Source organism: Calliopsis andreniformis, chromosome 5 (genome assembly GCF_051401765.1).
Source record: "Calliopsis andreniformis isolate RMS-2024a chromosome 5, iyCalAndr_principal, whole genome shotgun sequence".
Classification (NCBI taxonomy): domain Eukaryota; kingdom Metazoa; phylum Arthropoda; class Insecta; order Hymenoptera; family Andrenidae; genus Calliopsis; species Calliopsis andreniformis.
The window spans coordinates 9477775-9501669 of NC_135066.1; the positions used below are offsets into that span (position 1 = coordinate 9477775).

General features: G+C 35.9%; 4 protein-coding genes across 10 annotated transcripts in view; 3 read left to right on the forward strand and 1 right to left on the reverse strand.

Moving 5' to 3' along the window:
- LOC143179254 (QRFP-like peptide receptor) overlaps window positions 1–10782 on the forward strand; it is a 63417-nt gene extending 52635 nt beyond the window's left edge. The window contains exons 7-12 of one of the 7 annotated variants that reach the window (XR_013001930.1): window positions 428–551; window positions 1271–1431; window positions 2683–2844; window positions 5314–5513; window positions 6736–7122; window positions 7196–10782. Coding sequence is in view for 2 of the 7 variants with exons in the window: in XM_076378382.1 (XP_076234497.1) it covers window positions 428–551; window positions 1271–1431; window positions 2683–2844; window positions 3551–3608 (505 nt within the window). In the remaining 5 variants the exon portion in view is untranslated. Of the gene's footprint in view, window positions 1–427; window positions 552–1270; window positions 1432–2682; window positions 2845–3550; window positions 4331–5313; window positions 5514–6093; window positions 6186–6735 lie in introns of those variants that run through there. The other 6 variants (XR_013001931.1, XR_013001929.1, XR_013001933.1 and 3 more) reach the window with 6 other exon arrangements.
- LOC143179609 (uncharacterized) lies at window positions 9610–19997 on the reverse strand. The gene is made up of 3 exons (XM_076378923.1): window positions 19890–19997; window positions 11468–11770; window positions 9610–9822 (listed from the first exon to the last, which is right to left on the reverse strand). Exons 1-3 carry the CDS (start codon window positions 19995–19997, stop codon window positions 9610–9612), a joined length of 624 nt encoding a protein of 207 aa, XP_076235038.1.
- A 408-nt stretch (window positions 19998–20405) lies between these two features.
- Window positions 20406–21503, forward strand: LOC143179610 (uncharacterized). The gene is made up of 3 exons (XM_076378924.1): window positions 20406–20674; window positions 21214–21449; window positions 21487–21503. Exons 1-3 carry the CDS (start codon window positions 20406–20408, stop codon window positions 21501–21503), a joined length of 522 nt encoding a protein of 173 aa, XP_076235039.1.
- A 102-nt stretch (window positions 21504–21605) lies between these two features.
- On the forward strand, window positions 21606–23106 carry LOC143179868 (uncharacterized). Its single transcript, XM_076379276.1, has 4 exons — window positions 21606–21715; window positions 21970–22052; window positions 22131–22278; window positions 22797–23106. Exons 1-4 carry the CDS (start codon window positions 21606–21608, stop codon window positions 23104–23106), a joined length of 651 nt encoding a protein of 216 aa, XP_076235391.1.
- The last annotated feature ends 789 nt before the right edge of the window (window positions 23107–23895 follow it).

Consider the following 23895-nt stretch of genomic DNA (forward strand, 5'->3'; position numbering starts at 1 on the left):
TCTTTCACTGAAAACCGAATTTCCACGCAACTTTTACGAAAAAATTTTTTCAGCAGCATGCTCATACTACTGCACTGTTGGTAGAATGACGTTTATTTCCGTCGTTTTATTGACTTCCTGTTCATTGCTAAAGCTACTTGCGTGTAGTGGAATCCATGGTTGTAACTTTCGAGTTTGAAACGATCGTTAACTGAACTTCCGTATTTACGAGTCGTGGCATGGGATACGTCTCAGTAGAATAAATTCTGACAGCGTCAGACTCTGACTGCGTAAAAGTTTCTTAAATAGAAGGATTTTTTAATTTTTTAATGCTTCGCAAGGAGTGAAGTTCCAATCGTAACATTAGAACCAACGAATGAGAATCGTTTGAGTGTCTAGATGCCATGATTCTCGACTGAAATGACTTGTTGAATTCTTTATGTTGCAGATTATCTCCGAACAATATCGGTAGTGAATCGATACCCATGACAGAAAGGTCGAACACTAGGAATGGTCGTCGAACATGTCGACAAGACGGCCAGACAGAGGAAGAATCTCGGACTATGAAACAGGTTTGTTGGTTTTCCAATTTTACGAAGAGTTCCTAAATTCTTTGGGTCAAAGAATATTTTAATTTTAGTTACAGTCAAATAATTATGCGATGAGAAACTAATAATTCTATTATATTTTAAAATTTCGATGAAATGCCCTGGAGGCATGCTACGACAACATTAGTCTTTTCAATACTGTGGAAAGAAGAGAATCGAATTCATTAAAAACTTCACGTTCTATTACTCCCCTAATTAAGCTCCCTTGTAAAACGCCCTTAACTCACCAAAGTCAAAAACAAGTCACAATTAGTACAATTGCGCAAATTAAACAGCTGAGTGCTAGTTGCAAATACCCAGCATCAGAAGTTACTTTTGAGATCGCCCTCTTTTCGTCATTATACGGCTAAAAGGGACTGAATATCTTCCAACTCCTATTGAACGTAAATTCTCTTTGCAGGCAAAGTTCAGTCACCGACAGTATCGAGTAGAAAGGGAGGGAATTAATGAAAAAGTAACTTTTCAGCGGTGCACTGTTCTTTCCTCGCTGTCTACAAATTTGTGAAGGTACCCTGGCTCGAGTCGTTCAACGAAATTGAAGTAATTAACGTTGAGACTCGTTTTATTTGTCGTCAAGATTCAGTCTCTCGCGAGAGCGCAGAGAGCGGGAGGATCGTTTTAAAAGTTTCTGAAACGAGTCACAGAGGGGGCGAAGATTCACAAAGAATTATATTTCATGGCAGGTGGTGAAGATGCTGGTCGCTGTGGTGGTGCTGTTTGCCATCTGCTGGGGCCCAATTCTCGTGGACAACACGCTCACAGCGTATGGGTTTTTGCCACGGGTCAAAATGGGAACATACAAGCATCTTAATACCGCCTTTCACTTGATGGCTTATTTTAACAGGTACGTGGCCCAAGCGTTACTTTAAGTCGATTTCAGAGGCGACATTGAACGGAGAGCCTGCGCATCCTCCGCGTTTATCCGACGCATGATTTCATTCGTACTCTCGCAATCGAAGCCAGACACTTTGCTCGTGTCGTTTACGTCCCGTTTTATTGAATCCTCTTAGAGTGGGGTGTATCTTGGCAGATAGAGATGTGTCTTCTCCATACGTTCCTTTTTATTTCCCCTTCTGTTAAAAGATAGATTGAATGTGGAGTCTATGTTAGATCCATGTGGAGTATAAACATAGCAGGATAATTTTGGATAAATTTTCCCCTGTATTATCGCTGGTTTCCGTGGAAACAATGCCTCAGATGCTGAGATCTTTATTTAATTGTCATGAAATCACTGCAGTTTCCACTCCCAAGCTCCCTCGAGGCATTCTACATACCAAAATAAAACGAAACTCGAGAATAATGCTTCATTACCGAGTTATTCATTGTTAAAGACACGCTTAAAAATGCTTGCGAAGTGTGTCTGACTTGTGTGCTTATTTTACTGTCCGCATGTATTAGCTAGGTCAGACGCAGCGCTGTCAGTAAAATAAATTCCCAAGTCAGACACTTCTTTGTTTTTCCTAATTTTTCTCGTCTGTGGCATGTACAATAGAATCATTCTTTAAAATTCGTGACACCTATTGTCGAACTGTCTACACATAGTAATACTTCAGAGTTCCTTCTGAAATTTCAGTTTCAACTATGTGAGAGGTCAAAATTACCCACTATTGTACTACATACTAAAGATCACCATTCTAAGTGAAATTATCTTCAAGAAAAATAAAAATACTTTCCTGGTACATTCACCTGATAACAGGATCAATCTTCTTTTACATACTTTAACTGCAACATATTATGCAAAATTCCATGAATATTTTAGATCTTCAATCAGGCGTAATTTAACACGAGCACCGTTAAACTGGCGTCGTTAATAGCGACTGCCTGGATGCAATGGCCGCCACCAATACAATGCCCTCCTTATCGTAATAATACCCATACGTAGCAATCGACGCCACGAGTAAATTACGTTCGATTATACCTATCGCCAATCGATGCCATCATTGTTTACAGATGATTGAAGCGGCGAGGCGCGTAATTGTCCATAGCTGATTACTCGTTTTATTCAAAGTTTCGCGGTCAAGTGCAAACGCTTCCCTTCGCGTATCAGTCATAAATAATCCCTGACTTTATTCCCCTCGAACACTTTCCATTCCAGTTGCATAAATCCGATCGTGTACGGATTTATGTCGAAGCACTTCAGGGAGAGCTTCCTGTCCGCGGCTTGCGGCGGTTGGAGGATGTGTTGCCCTAGGAAAGGTTACAGAACGCCAGTGAAGAGACACCCCAGCCTCAGCCAGACCCGAACAACGAGTGTCAGGTATGTGATCTATAGTTCTTTTGGCTACAAATGGAGGAATAGTTCTGTGGTTATAAATACACTTGCACTCAGTGTAGTGAAAATATTGTCACACCTTCGCCTTGAAAAGGGGTAATTCTAATCAATTCTAGTCAATGCAGGATGTATATTAACAGTAACAAGATTGTGGCTGAGCCTTTGTGTATGTATTATACGCGTTTAAAGAGAGAAATGATTGCCATAACCACTGACTACAAGTGCTGCACAGAGCTGAAATTCTACGACACTTGATCGAGACATTAGCTATGACTTCTATGGTTTGATCTCTTCCACGAGTTTCCTACTGGCAGTTGTGTTAGAATGCTTGCAGAGTTTCAGATGCTTTTTAGCAATTTTTAGACTGTACAGAGCGTTTCAAGAAACTTGGAATATTTTTTAAAGATCGGGTAAAATACGAAGTCAATGAAAAAAAAAGTTCTGTGTACATATACTAGAAAATGATTACGAGGGAACTACCCGAAGTGATCATTTCCAATTCTGGTGAAACTTGGCATCGTCTTATTTTAACATCTAGAATCACCCCTTTAATTTTCCTCCACCTGTAGCCAAGCAACCTGTATATAAAAATTCTCGCATGCGCGAATATTTTTCTGCTTCTTTCTTTCTTCCCTCTATTAATGACACACAGCATAGATGGTAGTCAAAGTATCACTGTTTTGAATTTCAGATCTATTTGGATAAGTATACGCGATGTAACCAGAGGTCGTAGTCACCACGCACGATGAAACGTAATATCTGCGTGCTCGTTAATTGCGTTCTTCATAAACAACAGTTTTCTACTTTTCTATTTTTTTTTATTTTTTTACTTAACGAGTTTTTTATCACACAGATACACGGATAATCCTCAATTTGTCCCTACGTTGGCATGGCAATTTCAAATCCCCCCTTGTTCCGATTTTCGATGGTCAGCAAAATCGGCCACGATTCGAAGTAATTGCGTTAAAACGAAGCTTTGTACAGTTCTCGTTACTATAGTGCAGAACTTGGCCGTTCGCAGATCATGCAATTTGCATTGCGTGCTCTGGATTTCGGAATGTCCTCAAAGAGGTTGATAGGTCTGGCGGTCTCTAATTTGCTCTGAACGACACTGTCAAAGTGTGCGCAAGCCGTAAAAGAGTTTACGCTTCTCGGGCGCACTGCTGACTTTTACGAGCATGTTTTACGCATCCGGAAAATGAGAACGAAACCCTACGCGAAACAATTTTAAGGAAATTGATTGTTCGTATACAGGCTACCGAGTCACGCCTGGGATCACACGAACATTCGAGGCTTTTGAAGTTTTCTATTCTTGTAATACAATTTTCTTTATAATATAGTTTTTCCTGTGATACGAATTTTATTATACATATACTTCCTGAATTCGAGTTTTTCATAACATGACTCAATAGAGGAAACATTTTAATTGTTTCGAGAGTAAAAAGGCTTTAATCAATTTAAAGATGAGGAGTTTATGAAGGTCTGTAAGAATGTCTCTAAAAATTAAAAAATAATAAAGTAATTAAGTAATAGAAATTAATAAATAATTTTCGTTATTTTGAGTTTCCATAATGTGTTCCCATCATTTATTGCCTTTAAAATTTATTTCGAGAAAGTCGTTCTCAACTGAAACCGGGTTTTACGATTGACAGTTTTATTTTTCCCACTGAGAAAGACGTTTGTTCTCGTTTCACAGCTGGCCAAATCTCTAAAACGCTGGTCGACTTGAAAACATTAAAAAATTGTTTAAAAATACCTTATACTGAAATTCTTGGGATCGCTGAACATGAATCTAATTCGAAATTCCTTAATAAAGCACGAATTGTTCGATAAAAAGAGAGCAATTTTTTAAATGTCCCTTGAATATAAACAGTTAATATAAATATCTGCTCTTTTCCAGGAGTACAATTTCACTAAGTCAATCTGCTAATATTCAAAATATCAGTTTCATTTTCCAGTCTTCAAATAAGGCAAAAATACAAATTTTTTGAAAGTGTGACTTACGTCGCTCTGCTTTACAGCCACAGATTTAATCACTAAAGTAATATTTTCAATGGACAAAACTGGTCTAAAATACAAAGACATAAATTACTATTATACTTAAAACCATTGAAATAAAAACATACAAATAGAGATACGATTCAACAAGTTCGTAATCAGCTTCCGTTACTAATTTTTATTGTTTCTGACATTTTAATATTTTCCTTCATGTACGATATTCGCTACTTCAAAACCTTGTATTTTTCCAGCTTTTCTAGAATTTGACCCACTGTGGCGACTAAGGTTGCAGTTACAGTGAATACATTTTCTGACAAATGTGTCCGAACTCGTTCGTACGATAAACAGTTCGGACATATTCGTCAGAGTATCAATTCATCAGAAAACGTATCCACTGTAACTGCAGCCGAACCCCTGCGAAAAACCGAATACCAATCTGTTGAATCCGTGATACAGGTGGATAAGAAACTCCCTGCGGGGGTCGAAGTATCGAAACTCGACCGACATCCACACGGTAGCCTAGCCATGACGCGTTTGCGCAGGGTGTCGAAGGTCCTAAAATACACCTTGGCAAACGGCGTCAGCCACGGACATCCGAAACTCCGTATAAATACCATGACACTCCGAGCTAGGGAACGAAGCACGAACTGCTCTAGGTAAAAACCGAAGACTGTTCAATCGACAACGTTCTCATGAATTCACGCCTGTCCGTTTCGCAGATTATCGAACTTCGAGTCGACGATCAAAAACGAAGAGGGTCGAAATTTCAACCTAAAAAAGGGTTTGGAGATATGAATGTATCGAGAGGGAATATCAGTGGCTTGGCAGTTCCGATCTTTTTTTGAAATTTCGCTACTTTGGCGAATTTCAGGCTACTTTTGACCTTCCTTCGATACCAAACGAGTCAAACGAACTGTTTTTAGTGAAATGGTCTCTTATTTCTTACGACTTGGGTAATGTCAAGGGATACAAATGACTTTAATGGTAAAAAAGAAGTACAGTCAGTGAGAGAAGTTTTAGCAAAATTTCAAAAACAGAAAGCAGAAAATTGAATGCTTAAACGATTGACAAGCTCGTAATAGGTTGACCGGAATTTTTGAACGTGGCAGTGAATTCATCGACGTTTTCGTTGAATAAATTACAGCGTTTATTGGTGACGACGCTTTAAACTGTTGCTTTTGCACGACCTTTTCTGCTCTTTTTCTCTTAATGCTTTTTCTATACTTTTTGTTGCAGCTTTCGCCTCTTTCTGGCGAACATACTTCGCACTTATGTACTAACCTCAGTTCTTCCTTTTTGACGAAAATCCTGTTAAAAATGCCATTTGTTACTTTATTATTTAAAGTGCTTGAAAGTTTGAGAAGCACAGGTTTCAACTTTGCTTCCAAATTATATACAATTTTTCAAGGAATTTATGCAAAAAAATTTCGATATTTGTTGAATGATATCATGTGAGAATTAACTTCTGTGCTCATAAAATTGCTTATAAAATTGTCATTCTATATGTTTATCGAGAAAATGTTATAAGTCTTCTTACAATGTGTTCACATTTTTACCCTTTTAATATGCACTCATGCAGATCTATAAGGTTTCATCGAAATCGAAGATTGATTTCGAGATGGTCCTTATAGTAAATACCTAGACTATCTTTCGACCTCTCATTCATTCTTCCAAATTGCATAAATATTTCCGACTGACAAGTCATCTTATTATCAGAGTCCATTGCAAAGGATCTTAGCAGACCTCTTTGAACTAGGTCAGCATCGAGCCTCAAAGGCCAGCTTCAAGTCTGTTAGTTCTACGAATATTTGAAGTCCCATGTCTAGAACGAAACGCTTCCGATCTATATTCGCCCCTTTCCACCGCGTCTGCTTTCAGATGGACTTGATTCTTCCGTTGTAACCAGCTCACCTCGAGGCAGCTTTCTCGCAGGTAAACAAAAACGAAGGGAGGAGCGAGAAGCAAGCGAGCAGCGAACAGAAGAGCTGTTTTTCCAAGGTTTTCGATGAAGAAAATGACTGCACCCCGACTGCCTACAGGACTTTTTAAAATGTGTGTGGCAATCAGAAGTTGCGCCTAAAAGAAATCCTGAAATGAACACACTGTGACAAATACGCTGAGATCGTGTCAGATTTTATGAACAAAGCGTTTCGTCACGATTCCGTGGTTTCTTTCATTTTAGGAACGCGTGACTTTGAATCATTTCACTGTCAATTTCACTGTTCTTGAGATTCCCAATTCGCGTGTCTGAGTGTACCGTATATGGTACATGAACAGTGAAACGATTGATAGAGATGATGAGTAAAATAAGTTTTACTTTAACTTTCATTATTCTTAGCTTACAGAGTAGACTGCTTCCAGAGAGACGTTCTTTGCAACGAAGGACGCGAGATCAAGGTGTATCGATCGTGATTAATCGAGTCATTCTATCGGCGCATCCTCTCTGCCGTCACTCGATGTGGATTAACTCTAAAACATTGTAATATAGCGTACATGCTCAGTGATTTATGTGTGCAGCGTACGGATGACCACGCTTGAAGTTTATCAAAAATGTTGTAAGATAAAGATTTTGTAAACGTTTTACAAAAATTAACGCGTTTAGCAAATGCCCTGTTCAGATCAGTGAAGTAACTTGAATTCTAGTTACTTGAATCCAAGTAACTTGAAATGAAAGCCTCGTTCAGATTAGTCAAGTATTACTCGAATTCAATTGAATTCAAGCCTTTTGAGTTCAAGTCCTTTAAATTAAATAATAGTTGAAATGCGTATAATTTCATTTGATTTACTGGATACTAAAAACAGTGTAGAAAAGTGTGGTTTGTAGGAACATCTATAGTAATAAAAGAAATTTTCAATTTTTCAAAGACACATTTGTGTCATTTTCCTCAAAGTTGATATTATACAGGGTATTTCGCTACAGTTAGGTTAAAATTTAAGAAGTAATTGTAATTTAATTACTGTGTGATTAATTAATCTGAACGAGCTGTAAGGAACTGTTACAGAGGGCAAAAGCACGAACCGCGATTTTCTTGTCATATCATTCGAATTGGCCGCTCTAGTGCTTCAGGTTCACGTAGTTAAATTTACAATCCATAAGCGAGTTAAGCATAAGTATGTAAGTATAACAGCTGTCCTCCAGTAACTTCTATCTTCGTAAAATTTCATTGATTATCGAATTAATAAAATGGGGAAACGAATCGCTAATCGACTGAAAAAATGATATATAAGATCTTTAAATACATCGTTAATCGTGTTTTACTCGAGTTAGTTAAGTTATACTTCTTGAAAATAAATGATATTATTGTGTATATGCCTGTACACGCGCGGGTGTGCAATCATTATACAGTGAAATGACCAGGAGAGTGTACGACCTTTAAGTCCCTGATTTAATTGAAATTTTGGAAATTTAATTAACAAAAATACTTAAGTTTAATTAGGTGAATGAGTTTACAGTAATACTTATTTAACGTTTTAACTGGACCATATTTTCAGGGAGTAGTGAATCTTAAATCAGTAATTTAAAAATATCTCACAAAATAATGAGTATTTAGTATATTTTAAAGGTTGGTGTGTTCAAAGTTTCAGCTAAATTGGTGACACGAAGATTTGCACTCTTTTTACGAGTCTTTTTCTGACTGGAGATTGATCGTAGAAGAGCCCACCGAGCGTAAGTCTATTTTTTAAATCGTATTGATAATTGTTAGGTAAGAGATTGTAAAATACGTTTGATAATCGTTATTATAACATTATCCCAAATATTTGGAAGCACCTTGTATATTCCAGCGCTTTTCTTGAATGTTAGCTATAAGAAAGAGCAGCGTCACTGCGGTACATAGAATATATTGTCTATAAATATTTATTCTTGAAATGGCGACTCAATTGTCTATTACAGAATACAAACGTTTAACCTTAGTACATTCCTCCTACGAACATTGGAACTTAAGACACAAAAAACGTACACAAGACACGTATTAACTTCCTTCCACATTTCTCAAAGTTAGTGAAAAAAAAATTCTCGATTGGGCCAATGACGACCCAAGGAATGCACTAGGGTTAACCAAGGACAAACTTCCTAAGGTACTAATTATATAGTGTTCTGTTGGCACGCGATGTGAAAGGACTACGTGCTCGTGTACGAAAATTCGAAGGCGCTGTTTTATAAAACCTGTGTATGTGCAAATATATTCGCAGCGTGTCACTCATTCGCACCCCATTCGCGACAGCAGCGTCGCGAATTGTTCCTTCTTCATACTTTTTCACATTTTTACCGTGTTCGTAATTCCTGCGTGTACTGTTTCCTATAGCATCTGTTCGTATTTATTTTCACGCCTGCGACAGACGATTGAACCGAGTGTATAGAGTTTTTTATGTTGACTTACGCGTGTGTAAATATTCAAGTAAATTGCGAGGAAGAAATAGCGAAAAAATAGAAGAGCTTCGGCCGACAGACATCAGAGCTGTTTGTCGACGCTGGAAACGAGGAAATTCACAAGGCAAAAGGTAAAACACAGAAAACTCGTTTCACTTTTGTATAATATTCGATTCATCTTGAAGCAGTCGAGAGCCTCGAGTTTCTCACGGCTCAATTGGCGAATGAATAAACAATAGAGCGAGAAATTACACGAAAAAATTGCAAGGACTCGCTCTCGGAATGATTTCGAGAAAATCGATTTCCTGAGGGAAATAGTAAATTATCCCGAGGGTTCAATTAACTCGCTGGGAATGGAGCGGGAATCCGAATCGAGCAATGCTCTACTTTATCAAGCATATCATTACGATGTCCTGAACGAGTATCGAACCTCCTAGTATTAATTTCAACACTGCCACGTGGCAGTAATTCGTCTTCTCAATCTCCTTCTTTCGCTCCATCTTTTCTTCCTTCTTCTTTCCTTTCGAAGCTGTTTCCACTCCTTCTTTTTCCTTGCCTCCCTTGCTGGGTCGTTGAAAGCGTATACTGAAATCCACCTGCGAACGAAAAACGAATGGATTAAATTAATTTTACAGGACGTCGATTCACTTGGTAGAACTTCTATGTGAAAAGTGATGGAAGAATTTCGAACGATCTTTCAAATTCGAACATCTGTGGGCTTTTCACTCTCAGGCATTGTCGTTCTTCTCCTTTAAAATAGTTCTGTCAAAAAGATAAAAGGATAAGCGTTCTTGGAGAGCTGTCAGTTCTGTGACGTATTCAATAAATTTTTCTCGCGTCTGCAGTCAAACATTTTGAATAAAAATATCTTTCATATTCGACATTTTGTTGCCTGAACTAATTATGTCACAATTGACAGATTATGCATAGACTGAGACTATAATACTGTAAGCACCTCTTTACTTTTGCAATCTAGCTGTTTATTTGCATTTCATATTTCAAATATACAGGGTGTCTCTTTTATCCTCTACATTCAATATCTTCGTTATTTTAATGTGGCTAAATTTACAATTTATGTCTAATAGGTAGTATGTTCCTCTATTTGTATGATATTTTTCACTTTAAATGATTCATCGATCACGCCAGAAAAGCTTGCAGAAAGCCTAAAGAAATACCCTTTGTAGATACAGCTGTAAGTTCATGCGTCTGGGGAATAATCGAGATAACAGCAACAAGGTAAAATATTGCGTGGGAGACTTAAAAGGGAGAGGTGTTCCATTTTCTATAAATACTTTGTTTCTCTAGCAACCCCCGCATAATATGAAATACCTACACATAACATGGTTTCGCTCTATCTCGGCTAAAAGGTAGAACAAATTTTAAACAGTTTAATGGTACGTAGCAGAGTTAAAAGAGAAAATATCATATGCATTAATATCAGAGATAAAGTAATTAATTATCTTGTGATTACCTACTTCCGTAAACAATCATTAAAAATCGCATTCTGTAATCATTGATTACTGACTTCATTTCACGTTAATCACGGCCTTTAATTATTAATTAAATTGTATTCTGTTCAACTCTGTTTAGTACTAATGAGTCTTTGTTTTCATGGAGGAAAATATTCAAAGAATGGTTCTAGACATCAAAGTAAGAGGAATGTCAAGAATAAGAAATTCCGAATGAGCTTTGGTTTATTAATTAGAAGTGTTTAAAAATTAGTAATATCCACCTAAAGTTAAGCAAATCGAATGGCATAATTGTTAGTGTGAAGCTTGTAGCAGGCGTCAGGTTATGGAGAATGTGAACAGTGGTTACCCTGGCCACTGAACGAGTCGAGAGTTGTAGAATTCCACCACAACTATACAGTGTTCGACAACAGGTGTCAGAAATTGTAAGTGGTGATCCTATACTCCACACGACAAAATACGACGAAAATCAAGAACGACCAAATTCTGTTTAAGGCTTCATTTCAATTGAATATTACAAAAAAATGGCCAAAATTTGAAGTTTCATTAATCTACTAAAATTTATTCACAACTTTCGCGAGAAAAAGTAGATTTCAATTTTCTACGTTTTGGTTCTTTTGGCCTATTTCACTTCAGTCGTATCCAAGAGGCAAAATCCTCCCTTAAATGCAGGGTTGTAAAGCTGTAAATATTTCTTGATATTTGACAACTACTTAGCATACCATTACTTATATTTTCAGGTATGAAATTTTGTCCTTTTAGATCAAAATACCTTTTTGCCTTCGCGGACCGATAATTGCATGTGCTCATCGAAGTTCCAAAATGAAAAGCAGCTACTGTCTGTAGATTGTTTTAATTCCCCGCCGAATATCGCTGATTCTTCGTGTTGTCGTAGGTCGTCGGTGAGTTCTATTTTCCTCGGCGATTTTCCTTGACTTTCACCATCGATTTTCCCTTTCTTCTTTCTTTTGCTGGTCTCTTCTCGAGACTGGTCTTGTGCTCTTGGAATATTACCTTCAAGAATGTTGATCACTTTAAGTTGGAAACTCAATGGACAGCTTCCAGTATTATGTATCTGAAAAATTCAAACCAAAACGAAGCGAATTTAGTTTTCTTACATTTTGCAATCCTGTAAGCTCTAAAAAAATCAAAAAATAGAATAATTTTTTTCGTTTGTGGCTCATTAAAATAAATGTACTTATTTACTTCAAATTTTTAAGATTCAAGAAACATCAGGAGTACGAGGAACTCATACCATTTTCATTGCGATTTTTCGGTAAAAATATTTCATGAAAATTATAGACATGTTCATATTAAAAAAAGATGAACTTATATTTTTAAGATACACATATATATAAACTAGTATAGGTATGTATAAAAATTGAGATGACTGTTATCAGTAGTACTCGAATAAAAAACTCGAAGAAAAAAGATTGTCATCTATTTTAATATTTCAGACCAGGAACTTTGTATAAACCCAATTCTCCACGATATTTGGATTCGATGCAAAACTGATCTCGCTGGTAGTGAATAATACATTCGAATTTGAATTATAAATAATTTATCCAAATTGCAAGAGACTAGCGAGGGATATTTGCACAGGGAGAATTTTTAAAATCTTCAGGCGGATGTCCTTCGAAAGCAGCGCGGCGTGAGTGAAACTCCCCGAAGTCGAGCTTCAAAAACCAGAAATTCCTTTTTTTTTAGACAAGGAATGAAATTTGCCGACGTCGCAGGACGTTTGGCATTCCTCGAATGTTCAAGAGTCGCGTTACATCGAGGCTTCTGAATAATATTAAATTACCGAGCAGCTCCAGTGGAATTCGAAAGGATCGTAACAAGGCACAGCCACGTTAGCTGAGGGTAAAGAGGAATCACGCGAAATGGGAGAAGGAAAACGAAAGAAGAACTCGCAGCGACAAAGAGGGAGCATCCTTTTTTTTATAATTAGGCTTCACAGGTCACATGTGTCTTCTAAGGTTGTTAATGGCTACGTTCTCTTGACACGATACATGACTCACCCTCTATATTAAACTTAACAATTAAAGGATTCTGTAATTTTACAGACACATTGAAGAGCAGAAATAGAACAAAAAAGACTTAATACGTTTTGTTGTATCTCTTATGGTTAAATTATATAAAGCTTTGAAACTCCGAGATCCAATTTCTATAAACCCCTCGAATGTTCAAAGCTTTATAAGAATCAAACCAAAGAGGTACGACAAAATGTATTAAGACTTATTCGCTCTATTCCTGCTCTTGAATGCATCTGTGAAATTTCAAAATCCTTTAATTGTTAGCTTAATATATATGTACATAAACTTTAAGGCATTATTATTGGAAAATGGAGGCAGATCGCACACTATATCATAGCACATTTTGTGTTCCATTTGAGCTCCCCAACGACCCCTTAGAATATTTCAACTATACTTGTTACACCCTGTATACCAAATCCTCTTTCTTGCTCAAAAAGATATTATATGCTATACTATAAAAATATATATCATATAATATTATATGAAACTGTGAAATCTTCAATCTATGACGTTCTCCTCGCAGGGGTGAGATACTTTTCCCCTTAATTCGCTTGATTCCTTTCTTTCCAGCTCATTGACCCGTCAAAATGGTCTACTCCCTGCCGAGTGGCGGGTCGCGTTGACTTCTCAGAAAGAACAGTCCACTTTAATTTGCAATTACCCTAATAAGGCGATAGAGCATAAAGGATCAGAGATGCACTTTGATTAAATTGGCGCAATGCTCGGTCTTTGAGGACGTTTATCTCGCGGAACGATCTTAACAGCGATCTTTGTGGAACACAGTCCCGTTGCCGAAGTGCACGACATGCGTCACGAAACCGCTAACGGAAATTGTGCGCTTCGAGGTTGCAAAGTGGCCGGAAGTTCTCGTCGATCTGGCTAAACGGGTCAAGACTCCGCGGGATTGGCAATACCAGGAAACTCTATTGGTCTCGGATGTCAGAGATGGAAGCTCGACGGCGATTAAGTAATCGTTTTTGCTCGACTACCAGAATGCAGCAGAGGAGCAAATATATTCTACAGATATCTCGGTAACTGATTGTAATTAATGGCCAGGGAATATTTTAAGCTCTCTATCACGCGGAGAAGGGAGGGTTGAGGAGGATTCTCCAGTCAGACGTATCTGAAGTAGTCAGTGTCATAACTGAAATTGAAAAGAGTTTAGAGAGTCTGAGAATTAATATCTTTAAGTGATTCCATTGTTCATAATGGAAACTGGTTTTAGTTATGGATAATCATTATTGGTGACGTTTTTTGCGGGAATCTTTTTGGACACTAATAACTTTTGTTAATGAAGGGAATTTTTTATTATTATCGAGAGGGAATACCTAGCGACAGCTATTCGTAGTCAGAATACTTAAAAAGTAATATTTCTTAATTTTTTAAGAATTTATTGATCACTGTCTTTTGCTTAACTAAAAAAATTAATTTTTTCTAGATGATTCTTTGTGTAAAAATTTGTAAACTAACAGTAAGCGTTATTTCTTGTCTCAGTTCTCTCTTCCTAACAGCTTTAGTATTCTGCCTTAGCTTTCGTGGGGAATTTTTTATGAAGCTTAATTCAGGGCTTTTATTGTTTCGTACATAGGATATGAAAAAGGTTATAGTTAGGCGTTTCATGGAGGTAATTACACATTTGAATCAGACATAACAAACGAAGTAACGTATTTCTTATTCAGTTCTAAGGTTCGAATTTTCATTCCTTTCACGTAATCACCTTAACAAAGTAATTTTAGGGGAACGTAATTAGATATTCTGTAAAAGGAACATAATTTTCAATTAAATATACGGGCTATATAGAACCATTACTGAACTGATGTATAATGGCTAATAACAAATACTTGGTACAAGATTAAAGTTCATTTAAAAAGAAAAGTGGAAGAAAGTTCCAAATGAGTTTTCGCAACCTTAATGAACTGAAATTAAAGACACTATAAAGGGAACATAAATCAAAAGTAATGAAATCTTTGCATACGAAACTTTGTTTTTACAAAGAATGGGTTTCTGTAATTGCCCACCACTGGCTGGAACAGCTGTTTCTTCCCACAATATTTTGGATATGAACTTCAATATTTTTTAATTAAATGATGAAGGGTCATAATCATTTGGTAAGCAACAACGTTTTATGTGGCTGTTCGAGGAATGAGGAAAACTGACCTCATATTTTTTTTAGTGGAACAGCGTATTATTTTTTTTATTCCACTAGCTCTTGTAACGAAAAAGCTTTCTCAAGAGAAACTTGATATTAAAACCGAATACTAAAACAGAGTCGAAATGGTTTAGAATATTTATCTGAAAATGTGTAAAAGACGCCTAAGATTCAAGAGCAATGTGTCTGACTTGAAACATACGTATTCTACTGACTTCACTGTATCTGATCTGGTTAGTGCGCCTCGACAGTAGAATAAGTATAAAGTCAGACACATTTCACGCAAATTTTAGAAGCTTTTTCAATAATTAATAACTCTGAAACAAAGCTTTGAATATAATTTTTTCATTTTTGATTTTCTAATATCTGTTGTCGAACACCCTATATAATGAATCGAACTTACCAATATTACAAATTTAAATATACTAATTGTAAGTTTGAGAAATAGTAATACATCTGCTATTTCAAAAAAGTAAGAGAACTTTATACTTTCCACTGAAATCTACTGCAAAAGAGTTTGTTACACACCAAATGATTGAACTTTCAAGCAAGCTTAATTGAAAAAACTAAAATCGATACCTACAGTGGTCTCGAATGAAACAGCTTTATTTGACCCATTCTGCAGAACTTGTTTCCTTTACGCATTTACTACAATAGCATAGCATCGTACAAAGTTTTAGGTACAGAAAGTTAAAGTTTTGTAGCATATTTTGTAGCTATAATTCTATAATTCTATAATTCTTCAAGCAACTAATTTAAAGTAGTAATTCCAAATTCTTTATTATGTAGAAAAGCTCTCACGGACCAGAGTGCAATTTCTGCTATCGTCTACCCACACAGAGTGTTGAGTTACATCTGAGAGAAAACGTAAAGAGTACTTCCAGACTTGAAGATAAGATGAACACCAAGAATAATGAAATTGTGGTAAAACCTTGTTAATTATAAATGTTAAAAAATTGGTAAAATCCGTGGTAAAGATTAAAGCCATAAAAGTAGTAATTGTTATAGCCACTCTCCAGTTGGAGTGCTGCAGAATTTCATCGCAGCTGTATGAGACGAGTACTCTTTTACGTCAATGACTATAACAGCTGCTACTTGTTATTAATTTCAGTTTAACCGCTTGGTGTATAATCTTTTATACATTTAGGTAAACACTACTACGTAGTGGAACATATAATTAGCAAAATAGATGAAACCTCAGACTGAAAATATTTTAAAGTTTAATTTAAAAATTTAAACGATTATGAATCACAAAAGAAATCTCAAATGCAATTTCGTTCTTTTTAATTTTCGTTATATTTTCAAATCTTAAACTGTCTCTTAAATTTTCCCCAATCTGTAGTTAAACAGTCTGTTCGTATACACACAGTTAACCAATAAATAACTATAGATCACTATTTTTCATAAAATATAAATATAAAGAATGAACATATTCTATTCTATTAGTCATAACACATCGTAAGACTTCTTCGTTTTTCATCTTTCCCTATATTTACGAGAAGTACATTGTGTTATTATAACGCAAACACCCCCTATAACGTTCATTACGGAACAAGCTCTGATCTTCGAAGAAATCTTTGATCAAACCATTAGTTCTCTTTGAGAACTCTATTACTTCAAAGAAACGATTCGTTCACCAGCGCAGATGAAAAGCAAGAAAAGAACCCAAGTAAATACCATAGGAAATAAGAAGCCAAAGATCCGTTCAAAGAATGAAATTCTTTCATACTTCAGATTCACTAGAATCAACAGATCAACTTTCCCGGAACAAATTGCTAAAGACCTCATTCTAACGAGAAACAAAGGCAAACAGGTTTTATCCTTAAAGAAAGCCTCCGCCAAGCACAAAGGTACTTTCTCAGCATTTATTTTTAAGGAAGTCTCGAGGGAAAAGTGAGTATCAAAAATTCAAGGGTAGCGGGCGTACTGAACGATCGAGGGGGAGCGTTTTCCTTTCAAAGAGAGCGTAAAATTGGCCCACGGTGTTTCGTCAGAGTGACGACGGAACCGATATCCCTGTTTTCGAGATTCCATCTGCGTCTTTGTAGACCCTCGTGATGGTTCAGAGCGCATAATCTCTCGATACAGTTGACGGAGAGAAAATTCCGTATCGCGTCTCGTTTGCTCCGCGTCCTGGAATACGCGATGATCCTTTGGCATCCTTCAGACGAGACAGGCTGCTTTGCACGCGGCTGTTCGCCCCGCCGTAGGGGACTCAGATAAAGTTATCGACATTTGTCGCCGCTTCACGCCCCATTTTCTCTCGATACTTGTGCCTGCCCTCCAACGACTGACTTCTCACGTTGGAATAATATTTTCTCGGCTGCACCGGTTGGCTTCATTGATGGACCGCTGTCGTTCTTCACGGAGTCGGTATTCTTCACACTTTGAGACTCTGGCCGTGAGCTATTTTCTTGTATGCTTCACGCAGTTTACCAAGAAACAAATTGCAAGAAACAAAGCAACGCTGCTGAAGAGGTGAATTATGCACTGTATATGGTTGGTGTGTTAACACTTGGAACTGCACTAACACTGGAACTATCAATGCTGTCAGAATGACAGGTACGATTGTATTTTACACATATTTGATTTTTTATGAACATTATTTTTTCCTTAGTTAATACTGAGCAAAATTGAAGAAACATGTGGGTAAACTTTATTTCTATAATTTATGTACTTCGAAAATCTATAATTTTGATGTGCAGTTAAATAGATATCACATTAACCTTTGGTAGTTCTAGTATTCAACTCACTTTTGTCGATGCTATAGGCACCGATTAGTGGACTTGATCGATTCTACCAAAGAACGAAGTTCATTAAAAAGTCCTCGCTACCATTTATCTTGCATTCGTACATATATTTCTGTATCTTTCACGTGCAGTCTCTTCCTAATATGTGTATAGTTCCACAGTTAGCTGCCAGGAACACTTCTATCGAATCTGTCTCATTTTTCCAATGAATATTGGCAATCTCCCTACTCAACTCTGTCATCACTAAACGATTAGAAAAGAAGAACCTAATTATGTAACCCTTTCATTACTGCTGGTGCCTATAGGCATTTTGGAAATGTGCTTGTAGTATGCTGTTGATGGTTATAGGCTCGTAGGTGCATGTTGACATTCAAATTAGTTTGGTCACCTGGTGTTAGTACTGCCTAAGGGTGTTTCGAAAATTTAGTTCTAGATTACTGTTGACGTCTATTGATGTTATAAAACTTTACTTGTAGTGTACTGTCAGCAAATATTGATGCTTAATTTACATTGCCCTCGCGCGGTGAACATCAATAGTGAAAGGATTACAAATTTCATCCTTGAAATCTTATAAAATGTATTTAACTTTCAACATTTTGTATTGTTTTGCATGGGATGTAAGTCGGAAAAAAATTCGAACAGTAATTTTAGACACTAAAATAGGACAAAAATTAGGAAGATGTAAATGTTTTTAAGGGTTCGTTTCAGAGTTATTAATTGTTGAGGAAACGCTTAAAATTCGCGTGAAATTTGTCTGACTTGGGACTTGTTCTACTGCCGACGTGCACTAGCCAAGTCAGACACAGTGAAGTCAGTAAAATAAGTCCCAAGTCAGACACATTTAGATCATAATCTCATTATCCAAATTAATGAAATTTTCAGAACGATTTTAGCATGAAAGTCGCCATTAAGTTCATTAGAATTCAAATAGAAAATCGAACGACAGGGTTAGAACTGAGACACTAATTCATATGGTTTATAATTAACGCCATCACTGAAATGGAATAGGAGATAGTGGATTCCAATTAATTTACGGTAATTTAAAGTGAGTGTGATTAATGTACGTCGTTTCTGAAATTAATCTTCTGACAGTGGTTTCGTATATTTACATGATGCAATTATATCTAGTCAGATTGCTACTGCAGATTGCATCTTTGGAACTTTACTAATCTGATATTGCCAGTGCTCTTATTACTGCACATTTAGAAGTGAATGCTCATGATAGAGAATTTATCAGTTTACTGTTGACGATATTTCAGCGAGTAAGTTGCATGATCAAACTTTGAATACTTTAACTTTGCAAATATGTAACTGCAACATGTAATTTATGTTTCATTGGGCATAATAATATGAAATGCAAAATTGGTAATTTATCAATAAACTATTATTATTGTTTAATAGCTTCATCGTTTTTAAAGTATAATAGTTCAGAAGAGGAATTTAATTTAAAAAGTTGAATTTCAAAGTGCTTCAGACTATTGGCGCCTTATTTTTTTAATTATCTGATGGTACGAAAAAATCTTTTCCTTTTTTCGTGCTTAGAGCATACCAACTGTCGGTATCTTATCTTTGGATACAATAAACATATTCACTTTTATGAAACTATAATGTATACTTGTCTGATGAAATGTAAAAAAGACTTATCATCATTGACATTGACAAAATACTAGATAATCATATCACTATCGGCTAAATATAAGAATAAAAATACTGTCTGATACATTTTTATCTTCCCATTTCTTGGGGTTCTAGTTTCAAGCGGGGGTTTCCCACTTCATTGGTTTCCTGTACATTTTGGTATCACTAGCAATGTTACCAACAGAATATAGTATCGATTATGGCGCTAAATACGAACAGTGACTTCAGCAATTACATATAACTCAAGCATAAAAATCGATAACAGTGAATAAAGTCATACTCGCCTTTAAGTAATGGAAAGAAATGTAACTCCAAAATACAAATTTGTACATACATAATCATTTCATAACTATAGTCTAATAAGTATCACTTACAATTACAAACTTACAAGTTTTTTGAAAATACAACTTACATATCTCGTTTTGCTTTATAGCTACGAATATGTGTATTTGAAAATCTTGTATTTAATATTAATTCAAATAATTTAGCAAATATTTAATTTTCTTTATATCCTTTTTTAAGAGTCAGTTTATTCATAAAACTTTAAATGTCAATTGCGATCGTAAGTATGTGCATTGAGGCTTTAATCTTAAGGATATTTATAATCAATTTCAAACTTACAGATATCTTCAACTCCACAAGTTTGTCGTCGGTAACTTCAACACGGGCGACTCCAAAACGTGGTTTCAAAACATAAGATGGCACCACTCCACTTCCCGAGACTTTCATGCGCCACCTTGTCCCCGTTTTAAATTCAAATACTTCGAATAACTCCTATACGTAATAGAAATACATATTTAAATCTTTACGTTTTCTAGCTTTAATCAAAATGAAACATATCAAAATGCCATTTTTTAGTATAGAACATTCATAATTTGATTACACCTGTATGCATCGAACAATCGATATATATCGAACGAAACTAAATGCAACTGCATCAGTCTAAAAATGTGCGCGCTATCTTCGCTAACCTGTTTCTAATTCATTTTTAAACCTTAATCTAGTTTTATTCCATTTAAAATTACTTTTGTCACTTGTCTTAAAAACTGGAATAAGTAAAGAATAAAAACGTAAATTTATGCCGCGAAAACGACAAATTTATATAAATTGGTGACTGTTGTTTAAAAACTGTTTACAATGTCGAAATCTCGAGAAAAACTGTTACCAAAAATTCTAAGATCTACCAAATACAAAACTCAATCCTTCAAGCTTTGTCGATGCGCGTGCAAGTGGCGATGTCAGTGTCTGATACCTCGTGAAAAAAAGCCCAGTCCGCCCTTTAATGTCGGAATGGACCGCGATGTTGACATTGGATTACATCCAAAGTTTTACACTAATGTATCAGAAGCACCACCTCTAGGATCGTACAATCCTAAGCGCTCCAAATGCAAATCCACAGACCCTAAGTATACTTCAAAGTATGTAATGTAACTAGAAATTAAATAGTGCTAGTGCAAATTATATGGAAGGAGAGAATTTTGATACAAAGTATTTCACTTCAGTGGATACTTTTATTCTGTATTTTTATTTAAATTCCCAAATGTTTGAACTTTTAAATATTCGAAACTCTCAAATTTTCGAATCTTTAAATTTTCAAATATTTTTAATACAAAACATCTGTTTCTCAACATTTTTTATTTTCAACTTTTAAATATTCAAAACTTTTAAATTATCAGTTATTTGAGGTATGAATTTTCAATTTTTCAAATTTTCAAATTTTGAACTTTTAAACAACAAAGGTATATAAAACTTTCAAAACCTCAAACTTTCATATATTCAATCTTTAACTTTCAAACATTCAAATCTTTAGTCTTCTTTAACTTGCTTAACAAGTAACGCATGGATTCTCGTGGAAAAAATTTAAGAAGACATACCCTTGCTAAACTATTAATTGCTACAAGATTTTTTGCGACTAGTAAGATGGAAATTTCGTTTGGGAAATCAGTTGGAAAAAGGAACTAGAAGATGTAGAATATTCAGCGACGATGGGATGGCGAGATTTGAAGGAGCACGCGATTCAGAAAGACCTGATGAGAACAGGACGAGGGCCAGGAACGCATGAAATTCCTCAGTGGCCTGAAAATGTTTTACAGGCACCATGCAAAACTATCCAGAGGGATGTTGGCTTCGGAACTGTTCCTCTATTCAAACCTGCTATAACGTCTACTACACCTGGACCAGGTGAATATAGAACTATCGTAAAAAGAATTTCACGTAGCAATTCTGAGAGATTGAAATTTCACTTTTTTCTACCTAACTCTGTGACATCTTCTACCATGTTTAATAATTTGTACCTATTCAATTTAAGGATACACAAGGAAAGGCCCTTATTATTATATGGAAGAAAGGGAACGCAAAGGTTCTTCAGATTTGCCTACTTTCGAGTACGATGGCCTGCAGCCGAGATTTCGCACAGTTACCAAGAGTTGGATAATGCCTTGTAACTTGTACATATTTTTACCTTTTACATCACTAAAATGTGGTTGCTTATTTAAATATTCTTAAATACTAAAATTTAAAATTCTTTAAACTGTTGAGAAATTAAGACATAAGTATTGGAGTATAATAAACCTCCAGTTAAGGAAACTAATTAAAATTGTTGAATATTTATAATTTATGACCAAATGAGGATCATACATTTTTCTATACTTATTTGTATTGAATTTCTTAGCATATACAAATGAAAGTTCATTTCCATTAGGTATGACGTGAAACATCCAGACTCAATTGAAGCTGTGCTCAGGAAAATTACTGGGAAGAGGGGACCTTATGATCTATTTACAGGTTTCTCTAAAAGAATACAATTAATAGAGAAGATTGTAATCATTTCCTAAGATTGTATTTAATTGATTTCTTTTTTAGGGCCAAGGGATGATTCGACCCTCAGAGGCTACTTGGCACGTCCAAGATTAGAAGATCGTGGAGACTGGCCTAAATTCCTACCAGGCGAGCTGGACAAGCTATTACACAAGTCGAATTACTTCAAAGGACTCTGGACCATGTGTCCCAGGTGCGCTCATTAAATTTGTAAAGTAGCAAACAAAGACCAATTTGAAATTACACCAAAACTTAAGTTTAACCGAGTTACGTATGAACAAAATTCTAATATAGACTAAAAACTAACAACGTATAGTTCTTAAATTGTATAACACAGAGCCTCGAGTATTCGATACTTAATTTCCTTATTTTTGACTAGTCTATATTCATTATTGTTACATCATGGTCAGAATTTTAATCGAAGCTTCCATGTCCTCTCACTATCAGTACAATCAGTCTGTTTGACTCTAGCTAAGTAGTTAGAAAAATATGAACAAATGGAAACTTCCAAAATTGATTTTAAATACCCTTTTCTACACTCTATACAATTAGTGTAGGATTGTTTATGTCGATGATATATTCGTAGATAAGCGTTGGACTGAAACGAGCTACTTAAACACTGAATAATCGAAATCCTATATAACAGACACTATAACAATTCAGAGTGTATCAGTCGAAAATATTATGATGACTGTTATTGTTTTTTATTAGATTTCCAAAGGTAGGAGGCACGAGGATGATGCTGCAGGACCTCGCGTTGTGTTATAAAGACCCCAAGCACCCAGGACCGGGTTATTATAATCCCAGATCTCCCAGAAAGCCAAGAACTACAAAAAGCTATCCTTTTGATAGTAACGTTGAGTGGGCGAGACCTCCTCCACCATCAGAAATTCGTCCTGGACCAGGACGATACACGATCAAAGAAAGGGATAAAATAAAGGGAAATGGATGGACTTGGGTTTTCAAAAGCAAGGCGCCACGAACAGACTTCATAATCATACCGAAGCACAATGCCTTTTAGCAGATTTCTTTCGCAATAACAAGGTAAAAAGAACAGTCAAAATTTTGAGGTAAAGATTTTTAACGAAAAAACTTACTTCTTTATCGTCTTCTTGAGTGGGTCGATAAGTAATCGGAAGCTTCAAAATGGAACCAGTTTCGATTGTCTTCCCTGGAGCGACGAAAAATGGACCGAAAGGATCCAGTATGCTCACGTCCACTTTCACGTTTCTAGTTAAAGTAATTTTAGTGAAAATTCTAGTGATTGTTAGTACTAGTGTCAAAGAGATTATTTTGTATGTTTTAGATGTTTTTATTACGATTATAAATTGCAATTACCTGTTGGAAATATTCTTGATGAGTAAAAGTTTTCTCGAAAAGGTACCAATTGGTGTTGGTCCAAAGGCCATTTCGTGATCCTCGTTCAAGATTAAGATCGCTGGTTTTGTGACTGGGCAAATTAACTTCACGAATAGGTGTTCGTTTCGATCTGTACCATCTTTTGTCTGCACATGGATCACACACGTCACGAGGATTGTGGAAATGTGTGGCTCAAAAGTTTCTAACAAATTTATTTCGCCTGCTAGATTATCGATATCGGATAGTGCCTCTTTGTCGCTTGCTGTGTCCCTCTTTGGCGTTCTTGATCTCTTTGGTTTTCCTTCGCGAAAAAGTAACCATTTTTAGGAAACAGTTAGACAATTGTAACAATAATTAAAACACTGAGTATAATTTTTTAGAGTTTCTAAATTTTCAGAAAATCAGTTATGTGTAATTTCAAAAGTTTGGATTTCCTGGATTTACTGGAAAC